General features: G+C 59.2%; 1 protein-coding gene across 1 annotated transcript in view; it reads left to right on the top strand.

Annotated features, from left to right (window-relative positions):
• The first annotated feature begins 7,550 nt into the window (after window positions 1-7,550).
• Window positions 7,551-10,796, top strand: part of Onecut3 (one cut homeobox 3) — a 21,135-nt gene continuing 17,889 nt past the window's right edge. The window contains exons 1-3 of the mRNA XM_005406165.1: window positions 7,551-7,876; window positions 10,154-10,283; window positions 10,549-10,570. Of these exons, the coding sequence (XP_005406222.1) occupies window positions 7,551-7,876; window positions 10,154-10,283; window positions 10,549-10,570 (478 nt within the window). The remainder of the gene's footprint in view (window positions 7,877-10,153; window positions 10,284-10,548; window positions 10,571-10,796) is intronic.

The raw sequence follows: 10,796 nt of genomic DNA, 5'->3' as shown, positions 1-10,796 counted from the left end.
GGAGCAGGCAGTGACGGGTCAAACGGAGGTGGCCTGGGCAGAGGGACCCAGGTGTCCGCGGGAGGGTGAGGGAACCTGCTTCCCCTCCCACTCACCAGACGGCAAAGCCGGCCGCCCACCCTTTCCGGTTATTAATTTTTCAGAGAAGAAAATGCGTTTTGTATTTTTTCCAGGCAAAATATTGATAACGGGCTTCATGTGCCTTCGCTGCTTTTGTGTGCGCGAGCCCTGAGCTCTTCCGTCCTGGGGGCGCAGGAGCCGCCCCTCCGCCCTGCGGCCGCTGCAGCGCCTCAGCCACCCGCACGCGCACAAAGCCGGTGAGGGGCTGGGTCGATGCCGCTGCCGGGAGACCTGGGGCTTCTGCTGCTCAGGGCTGAGCCGCGTTGTGCAATTGTTAGAAATTTTGCTTCTTTCTCTTATGGACATCGAACCGCAGGGAGGTGGGGGAGGGCGCTCTCCTTTATTCCTTCCTTGGCGCACGCGCATCTCCTGATTATTATGCACCTACCTACTGTGTGCCTCGCCTCTGCGGCCAGCAGAGCAGACCTGACCCCTCCCTCTTTGGAATTCACAGGCTGCTGGGAGAAAAGGATACAAAAAAAAAAAAAGAAAGAAAGAAAAGGGAAAAAAAATTTTCTTCGGGAAAAAGTCAGGGATCGGTGGCCACTCAGGAGGCTGAGGCAGGAGGATCTCAGGTTCAAGGCCAACCTTAGTGAGACTCTGTCTCAAGGTAAAAAATAAATGAGGCTGGGGTATGGCTCAGCAGTGCTTGCCTAGCATGCACAAGGCCCTGGGTTTATTTTCAGTCCTCCAAAAAGAGATTCCAGGGAAAGAATACTTAGCTACAAATTGTAACAAGTCCCCTGGAAGGGAGAGGCACAGAAGTTCATGAGTATAAAAGAGGGGAGACTCGAAGCTGGGGACTCCTTGAGGCGGTGACCCTGAGAGAGATAAGAAAGGTGCAGATGAGTAACCTCAGTGACCAGGGGCCGTGGGGACAGTTGCCTTCCCTTGGAAGGGAACCATCTTGGACAGCTCCAGAGGCATTGTGCAGCAGCAGAACCTGTCACTTAGTTGCCCAGGCGGGGCTCAAACTTGGGATCCTCCTGCCTCAGCTTCCCAGAATGTTGGATGACAGGTGTGTCTACCTCACCCAGCTTGATAATTTGCGTTTCTGATGAGTTCGGAGGTCATAGTGGCCCTGCTGGTCAGGGAACAGCCTCCATTCTCAGAACCAGGGTCAGTAGCTTGGCAGAAGGAAGACCCTGGCCAAACTTATATCTCCAGGGACAGGGACAGAATGTAAACAGGAGCCAGACAACCCTAGAACCCTCCCTCCCCCCGTGTGTGCTCTAGAGGAATCATTTGAACCTCTGGGTCTTGGTTTCCCAATCTAGAAAATGAGTGTGACCAGTATGCTCATTTTGTGGCAAAGGGATGAACTGGGATGACAGATCAAGCGCTCAGTGTAAAGCCTGGCACACAGTAGGTGCTTGATAAATGTGAGTGACAACTGTGAGCAATGGTGATGAAGGAGCATGTGATTAAGAGGCAGGATGTCTTTTCTGAGCCAGTGCCAGGTCAAAACGCAGGACACAATTACATGACACACAATGTATCAGTTAGCTACAGCTGTGTAACAAATCCCCACAAATGACCCAGCTCAACAAACACATTTATTATCTCACACTTGCTGGCCATCCCTTGGCTGGACCCTCTGCTCAGGTCTCACCAGGCTGCAGTCAAGGTGTTGGTCAAGATTTGTGTCTCCCCAGAGCTCTGGGTCCTTGTCCTATAGGATATACAGGAAGTGGCAGAGTCCACGTCCTAGTGGTTGATGGGTGAAAGTCCAGGTCTTCCTGCTGGCTCTTCAACTGGGGGCCGCTCTCAGCAAGGGGGCAGCATCCACTCTTCCCACCACTGGCTCCTCTCCAGGGGCACTGTTAGCAGGAGAGAATCTACTTCCTGTCTGTTAGGATGCTCACATGTAGGTCCTTGGTATCTGAGGGAGAAAGCTCCCTAGACCCCCATGGGTCCCCAAATGCTGGATGCTCAAGTCCCTGATAGAATCTGGCATTGTATTTGTATGGTGCCTGCGCTCGTCCTCCCGAAGACTATGTTTTATTAATTTTATTGATGTATTACTTTTTGTAGTAGTGGGGATAGAACACAGGGCCTTTCCACTGAGCTTCATCCCTAGCTCTTTTTTATTTTTTATTTTGAGACACAGACAAAATACCAGAGTCTTGATAAATCACTAAGTTGCCCAGGCTGGGCTGGAACTTGACATCCTCCTGCCTCAGCCTCCCAGAATGCTGGGATGACTGGCATGCACCACCATGTCTGGCTTCCCACAGTGTCACATCTAGGTGACTTAGAATATGAAATGCAACGTCAACACTGTGTCTGTAGTTGTGACACTATCATTTAGGGAATAACAAGAAGAAAAAGTCAGTATACTTTTAGGACATATGCAGTTTTCCACCAAATATTTTCAGTCCATGACTGGTTAAATACAAAGATGCAGAGGGCCAACTGTGTGATACAAGAGAATCATGGCAGTGACCACCAGCACATCTGCCACATCTGGAGGGGGTGAGACTAATCAGGATGAATCTCTTTAGGATTCTGTCAGCCAAGCCGGGCGTGGTGACATGTGCCTGTAATCCCTGCACTTGGAAGGCTGAGGCCGGGGCTGGGGATATAGCTCAGTGGCATAAGAGCTTGCCTGGCAAGTGCAAGGTTGTGAGTTTGATCCCCGGTACGGCAAAAAAAAAAAAAAAAAAGGATAGGAAGGCTGAGGCAGGAAAATTGCAAGTTCAAGGCCAGCCCTAGCTACAAAGACCTGGTCTCAAAAAAAAAAAAAAAAAGGAATTTGCCAGCGATGGCTCGCTTGGGATTGCGCAGAAGCACACAGGTGAATATCCATGCCCTCAAACAGCTACAGAAATCTGCACGGACAGAGCTATGACATGCGTGCAGTATTTCTCTTTTTGCATTGCTGGCTAGGAAGGTCAGAGTGAAAACTGAAGCCCCTGTGCGGCAAGCGTTCAGGACCACCTGCTGTGGATTCTGGAGACCGACTTCCCTTTGAGCTCCCTGTCTCAGCCTCTGTTCTAATTTGCTCTCTCTCTGTCCCTGGCTTCGTTGTGATTCCTTCTGCCCCAATCTTTCTGGAAACTGGAGAGCAAAGGCCATACCTCTAGTTGAACAGCCTGCCTCGAGTTAAAGCACACATGTGGCACAAACCAGGGAAGCAACCCTGAGCCAGCTGTAGGGGTCAGCTGGCAGAGGACCTGAGGGGACTCATCAGCAGCACAGTCACCCCAAACTCAGACTCACACACACAGACTCGCAGAAAAGCCCCACTGCTGCTTCAGGGAACCGGTCCCTCCAGCATCTCGTCCAGCCAGGCTCAGCCCGGACAAGTTCCGCCGGCCTAAGAAGGCGGAGGGGACACCAGGTTATGCCAAGCCATGCCTGCCCAGGCTCCTGGGTACCAGCGAAGCAGCCCATGACGCTGCCAGCCAGGGCCAGTGGTCAGTGCTCCCGCAGGCAGCAGGAGCGGTGGTGCCCCTGGTCACAGCAGGTGTATAACAGGCTCCTCTCAGCAGCCCCCTACTGGGGACACTGAGCCTTGGTTCCTGGTTCCCCATTGGGGGCATGCTTGTCATGCTTGCTTGTCATCCCAGAGCTCTGGGAGGCTGAGGCAGGAGGATGTCAAGTTGGAACCCAGCCTGGGTGATTTGGTGACCCAGTGAGACCCTGCCTCAAAATAAAGGAGGCTGTCCAGCCCCAGCCCCTCTGCCTCTGCCACACACAAGCTGAACCCGGGGAGGTCTGAGCACTCTGGGGGCTGGGCTGCCCACAGATAGACTCTCAACCCGGTGCATGAGGCACTCCTCCTCCAGCCAAGCCACGCAGCTCCCGGCCTCAAGGCTGGAGATGCAGCCCCAGGGCTCCCCTTCCCCTCTGCAGGCCTCCAGCCTCCATCCAGCGCCCAGCAGGCCCCCCCAGGATCGATAGGAAATCAATCTGGCTGGTGGGGGCCTCCTGTAGGAGGCAAGGCCCTCCCCTCAGTGCCCGTCCTCCCCCTTTGCCTCTCAGGGCCCCTCCGGCCGCTCTCCCCCACCTGTCTGTGCGAATTGCCCAGACAGATCTCAGTCCTCTGCCTGTCACAGGTCCTTGGCATCTCTCTGGGTCCTGCAGCAACCCACTGCAAGCATGTTCCATCCCTGTTGCACAAATGGGGAAACTGAGGCTCCTGAAGGGTCACTGCGGCGGGCATGGGGATTTGCAAATCTGGCATGTGTGCTTAACCTTGTGAAGGCAAAGCCACCAGAACAGGGGCTCCCTCGGAACATGCAGGGGATGGTGCCTGAAAGGGCTGGGGTGCCAGCAGCCTCCACAGCCAGGGTGGAAGCCAGGCTAGTCTCCCCACCTGTGAAGCGGCCATGCAGACTAAGCACATCTACATGTGCCCCCGCTCCGCGTGTCTGCTTTCTTCTCGGCTCAGAACGTCTGTAATTGTTCCAGGCAGGAGAGAGACATCTGCACTGGGGCCTGCCTCTGTTTCCCCTCCTGTAAAACAAGCAAAGCTCAGGTCAGATGACCGTTCAGGGCCTGCCCAGCACCTTCCTCTTTATGCTGGTGCTGTGATCCCAAGAGAGCTCCCGGGGCCTCTTTACTATGACAAACAGGAGGGCGGTGTGCCCACCTCTCCCGCTCACCTGCAGCCTGGGGGTTGCGGAGAGGCCGCAGAGGGGCCAGGGAGCTTCGTGTCTCCAGCCTGAAGCCAAAGAAGCTGTAACCAAAGCCCGGGGTGCGGAGAGTCCGCCTGCAACCGGCAGTGAAATGCAGAGGCCGCCGCCCTGCAAGGGGGGAGCCAGGCGGTGGGGCCTGTGTTAGAGAGGAGAGGGGAGGGGAGGGACGGGGAGCAAGGTCAGGGTAGAGCAGGGTGTGCAGCTGAGGTGCGCAAATCCTCCCAGCACTGCAGGGTGAGGCAGGAGGATGCCACAAGTTCCACCCTGTCTCAAAAAAAAAAAGTGGCAGAAAGGAGGTTGGGGGAGCTCCTCAGAGATCCTAACTTTTTTTCAAGGAATGGGACCCCCATCTCTTAAAGAGCTTAGCGGTCCCCTTCGTCTTCCCGGTGGGAGAAACAGGCCCAGCGAGAAGCGCCCCCTGGCCGCGGCGGCCCCCCAGCTCCGGCCCCTCCGCTGCTGACCACTGCCACGGTAGCCTGGAGGGACCCGGAGCGAGCAGGGTCGCAAATCCCCTTTACCCTCCTCCCCCGGGCTTCCTGTCTCTGGCCTGGGTGTGGGGGCCCCGGGTCCCCTGGGGCTGTGAGGGGACAGCTCTGTGCCCCTGGAACCCTCTTCCCTTCCCTGGGATTCAGCGAGACCCCGCCGCTGCGGGCCGCCCGCACGGGACACGCCGAATCCGTCAGCACAGACCTGGCCTTGGCCACCCCGTCCGCAGGCCTGGAGGTCAGCTGGTGGCCGGGGGTGAATCAGAGGCAACCTGGGCCTCAGTTTCCTCCCCTGACAAATGGCACCAGGCAGCCTCCCCGGGGCGGCTCCCCTCCAGGCAGAGTTGGGGTGCAGAGCTGGAGCTGAACCTTGAGGGGCGTGGCTCCCCGGGAACCGGGAAGGGAGAAAGGCTGTCCTGGACTGAAGGAGGCAGAGACGCTCCTTCCCGCACTCCGCACTCCGCGACTCACTTTCGGGCTCAGGAACAAATAGCTCCCCGACAGACACACGTGGAAAGCCTAACTGCCCAACCCCGCCCCCACCCCCAGCTTGGCGTTCAAGGCCTGGCTTGCAGCTTTGTCTCCCAGCTTTACCTAATCAACTCACTCAACAAATATTTCCTAATGAAGCCCTCTGAGGTGCCCGAGATTGGGCCGATGCCAGATTTCTGACCCGCCGCACTTCCTTCCCCTCCAAATGACAAGGAGTCTTTTCATCCCTTGATTTACCTATCTGACCCCAACTCCTACACATCCTACAAAACCCAGCCTCTTCTAGGAAGGGAGAGATTGCTCCCTCCACACACACACCTCCATTCAGTCCTGACCTGAGCTGGATGGGGGTGGCAGCCTAGTAACTATCTTCCCTTCCCAAGTTTGGGAGCTCCAGGGACAGGAGCCAAAGCTGGGGTCCCAGGTGCAGAGTGGGGGTGCACAGAGAGGTTTATTAAATCAAGTGATGGGCCCAGCTCCCCTCCCCCACCCCAGCATGCATACTCTGTGGGATGAAACTTCAGCACCCTTTCCTCAGTCCCAAGACCCCGCACCGCCCAGAAGGTCAAGGAAGGGGCATCGGGATGGGGGCAGGTACTCAGGGCCTCCCCTCCCCCTCGAGGCGGATTGGAGGAAAGGTCGAGTGTGATCAGATACCCGGCAAGTAAATGGGGCCCCAGCTCTGTCTGCCGGGAAAGCGCCAGGTCCCGCTCTGGGCCAGAGGTGCGACCCACCTGCGTGTGGCTGTCCCCAGGCCGGGACCTCACCCGGGCTGGCACCTGGGTCTCCACGTCTGGGGAGCGGCGCTGTCACGGCGCCGTCCTGGGCCCGTCCTTCAGTCACAGCCAGGGACACCTCAGGGCGTGGAACCGAACAGCTCCCAGCTCCAGCAGCTCGGGCAGCGCAAAGCCAGCTCCCAGGAGAGCCCCACCCGGAGACGCCCCCAGGGCCACCGGGCCTCCGCGGCGTGCCCCGTTTCCTCCAGGACAGCGCTGGGAATGAAATATATATATTTACATTTTGAATCATCAAACGAGCTTACCTTCCGGGCAGCGGGCTACAGGGGATTAACTGCGGCCCGCCCGGGGTCCCGGCGGCGCGCGGCGCGGGGGCGCCCATCCCTCCGCGTCCCTCCCGAGTGCGCGCTGGACCCGGGTTTCGTTGCGCCCGGGCAGCCCGGGCCCTGCAGCGCCGGGCGTCGCTGAGCCGAGTCCGGCTGGGGCGCGTGCTGGAGGCCCTACCCCGCCTGTCCCGCTTGCTTCCCCGCCTTCTACGAGGCCGCAGCCAGCTCCCTGCCCCTCCTGCCTCAGTTTCCCATAGTGCAAACTGCACTGCAAACCTGTAGTGGTTTCCTGAGCGCACGGTGAGGACAGACGATCTCCAAGGACAGGAGAAAGGAGGGTCCAAGGCTGGCGCAGGGGGCGCGCTCTTGTCCCCAGCCCACTTTCGTAATCTGCCCCGGACAGGCCTTGCGACAGGAAGCGACAGCAGCCGGAGGGCGCGGCAGGAGGGCCGGTGGCTCTGGGTCGGCCTCGGCGTTTCCTCTCCCCTCGGCGCCCTCCGATCCCCCAGCTCAGCGCGTCGCTTTCCGGGAGGGAAACTGAGGCGTAGGCAGGATGGTGCGCCCCAAACCCGCCCCGGCTGCGAGAGGCGGTGACGGGGAGCGCAATTTCCTCCTCTAATTGCGTCCTTCCAACTCCAGAGAGGAGGGACCGGGACGCGGGGGCCCCAGGGCTGCTCAGCCTCGCTGCCCGGCTCAAACAAGCGCGTTGTTTGCGGAGGGCGCGGCGGGTGGCGCGGCCCAAGAGCGATGAGGATTCGATGGCGCCGCGGCCGCGGCGGGGGCGACAGAGCCCGGGCGGGCGCAGGGATCGATCGCGCGCAGCTGTCTCCGAAGAGCCGGAGGAACATCACCCGCTGGCCGTGCGCCCCCGACCGCCAGGGGCGAAACCCCAACGTCGAGAAGCCCGGGGTGCGGCTTTCGGGCCGTCCTCGGGCCCAGCGTCCCGCCTTGGAGCCCTGGGGCGTAGCGCAACGCGGTGGGGACCCCCACCAGCACCGAGAGGCCGGTGCCCTCCCCAGCCAACCTGAGTCCTCGACCTCGCCCGAACGAAGGCGGCGGGAGGCAGGCGACAGGTCTGGGGCAAGCTGGAATTAAAGGCTGGGATGTGAGGTGCCACAGTTTTGGGGGCTGGGGGAGGAGCCGGGGCGGATCCGGGGCTGGAGGGGGCTTTAACCGCCATCATTTGTTAAAACCTCGCTCTAATAAAAAAAGGAGAAGTGTCTACCACAGCTGATGAGTTTTATATCCGTGGGAGACATTTAATCAGGGGATCTGCTGCGGACCGCGGAGGGGACTGGGGGAGGCCCCAGAAAGGAAAATTTTGGGTCACTAACCGCTCCAAAATGTGTAGCTGCCCTTGAGACCTGGAAAGGCAGGCGGCCAAGAAGGAGGTGCGCAGGGGATACCGACTGAGGAACGCTCAGCTTGGTGAGGGGCGTGGAGTCGGAGGACCAGATTGCTGAACCCCAGGGCAAGAAGAGAGGCAGCCCCAGCCTTTCTTTTTCTTCAGTAAAATGACTCTCAGCCCTCGGGTTATCGGGCCGGAGACTGTGTTTCTAGAATTTTCCCAGGCCTGGGGTGGGCACAGAGAGGGTAGGTGTCTACCCACGGCAGCCCAGCACGTGCTGAAGCACCTCTAGGCGTATAGGAGGACTTTGGAGGGGCCCTCCAATTTTCCTGGAGGGGTGCTGAGCCCAGAGTTTCTGGGAGGTGGGGAAGGTCCCCACAAGGGCGGCGAAGGGGGCTCCCAGCTCCCATCCAGCCCGACCCTCCCCCACTTGCAATTTGCCTAATGACCCAAGATCGATCAGCCCAGCCCCCTGCCTGCCCCCGCTGGCTCAATTCTATTTTACTAATTACTGAAAGGCCGCTGGTGGGGGACGTGGACTCTAGGTCTCCAGGGGCCACACTCCCTCCCTGGGGCCTCAAATTTTTGCTCCATTTCCCGGTGGGGCCAAGAATGAGACTTCCCTTCCGGGAAGAGTCCGAATCCCCGGCCTACAGGGGTCTGGGGGCGGGGTGCTGCACACACCTGGGTAAGACCCGTTCACGGGGCTGGGAGACCCCTCCCCGGTTAGGGAGGTGGGGGGTCTGTCCCTCTTAGGATGTCCTGGGGCAGCAGAGTGGAGGACGCCGTCTCAAAGCCATCAAGCCACCTCTTTTCTTTTAAAATGGATCCTTTCCCTCCCAGAAAAGCCACAGGCATCCTATAGAAAGTGGTGGCCGAACTGTAGGGAACAGAATGTAAAGCAGGAACTGCGCCCCGTCCCGAACCCCACTCCCCCCTGAGCTCCCCGCCGGACACCTTCCTTCCGCTTCTGCTTCCCCACCCCCACGCGGCCTTCGCTGCCTGGAGCCCGGGACGCTATCATGTTTATGGCGGCCGATTGATTTTTAGACCCCACGATTCTTTTTAATTATCTGTGATTGTTGCAGGGTAAGGACTGGGGGACTCAGGCTGGGGTTTGGCGTAGCCACATCGCCTCCCTCCTTCCCCAGACCCTGAATCCCCACAGGGAGGGCTAAACTCACTTCCAGCCCCGCCCCTCACCTCTACCTCGGTCTTCCTTCCTGGAAGATGGGTGCATTGGTGCATAAAATCAGAAATTATTCCCAAGGCCTGGAATGGAAGACTCCAAGGACTGGAGGAGCTCCAGCGAGCGGGTGGTGTTGGCCCTTTGGCAGAACCATAAGGACCAGGAGGAAGAGGAGGACCGAGGGTTCTTGACCGATGCCACCCTCTCCTAAGGCCTGAGGCACAGTGAGAACCAGGGTGCAAACAATAGGCACTTACTAAATGCTGAGTCCTAAGCACTAACAGGGGATCCTCTTTCATACTACCCAAGCTGATGACTTGGCTCAGGCCACCCCACTCAGTGATCCCCTCCCTCCAAGGTCAGGGTCCCAGTCGACCTCTCCCCCCAACTCCCAGCTCCCTGGCACCCTCAGACCTTCCCTCCCTCTCCAGTAATGGGACAGCACAGACCCTCCTCTGGCCCCTGGCTGGGGTAGGCTGGAAGAGACCTCCTGACTCGTCATCGGTAGGGAAACTGAGTCACAGAAAGGGTGCTGGTGCAGGGTCAAGCCTGGGCACAGTGCAGAACGTCACGGCTCCCTTACGTGGCCATGTTAGACCTGCGGAGTGGGGCAAGGTGTGTGGGGAGGGGTGGCCCCAAAGGCCGCCTGAGGTGCCGAGTGGCTTCCTGGCTCAGACCGTGCTCCTTTCCCCGCGAGGTGGAGGTGAGAGCATTCCACAAGGGAGCCCTGGTTACCCACCGCCCATGTCCGGGAGGAGAAGAGGAGGCTGGGGCTGTTTCAGGTCCTCCCTGACCTTGGCCTCTGGCTCCAAGAGGAGGGGGACCCTTCTCCCTAACCTGCGCCTTACCCACTGGAGGTGTCCCACAGGTGTCCCCTGATTATAGGAAGGCTTCCATTTACCCCACTTCCCAGGCAGCCCTGGGCCTCACCAGTCACCAGGTGGTGAGGAGTCACACCTCAGCCCCACTGGCAGAGGAGAGGGGTCCTCAATGTCCCTGGGCTGGAGGTGACAGGCGCCCTTTACCCTCGGCTCTGGGGACGCTGGGACCCTGCAATCCGGAGGAGTCTTTGGTACACCCCACCCCTCGCCAGGCGTTCCACTGAGCACTTGGGGAAGCTGAGGCCCTGCGACCTTCACTTGGCGGACTGGGTCCCCCGGGATGAATGCAGACTGTGGCTTGACCTGAGGGTCTCCCTTTTTCCCCAGTTCGGCCCCCGGAAGAGTTCGGGTGAGGGGGGCTGTGCCGCGGGTGTATGGATGGGGAGGTCCGGGCTTGCAGGACACCTGGTCCCCCTGGGAGGTTTATGCAACAGGGGCGAAGCGTGGGCCACATGGCCAGGCGCTCCCTGGGCATGAACCCTGGACTCTGGAGAGAACCCCAGGCCCCGAGGAGGCGCACAGATGGAGCCCCCGTCGCCACCTAGGTACAGGTTGTCCCCGAGCCTCGCTCGGCT

Source organism: Chinchilla lanigera, unplaced genomic scaffold, assembly GCF_000276665.1.
Source record: "Chinchilla lanigera isolate Chin_1 unplaced genomic scaffold, ChiLan1.0 scaffold00094, whole genome shotgun sequence".
NCBI lineage: Eukaryota > Metazoa > Chordata > Mammalia > Rodentia > Chinchillidae > Chinchilla > Chinchilla lanigera.
This window is presented reverse-complemented; position numbering and strand designations above follow the sequence as displayed.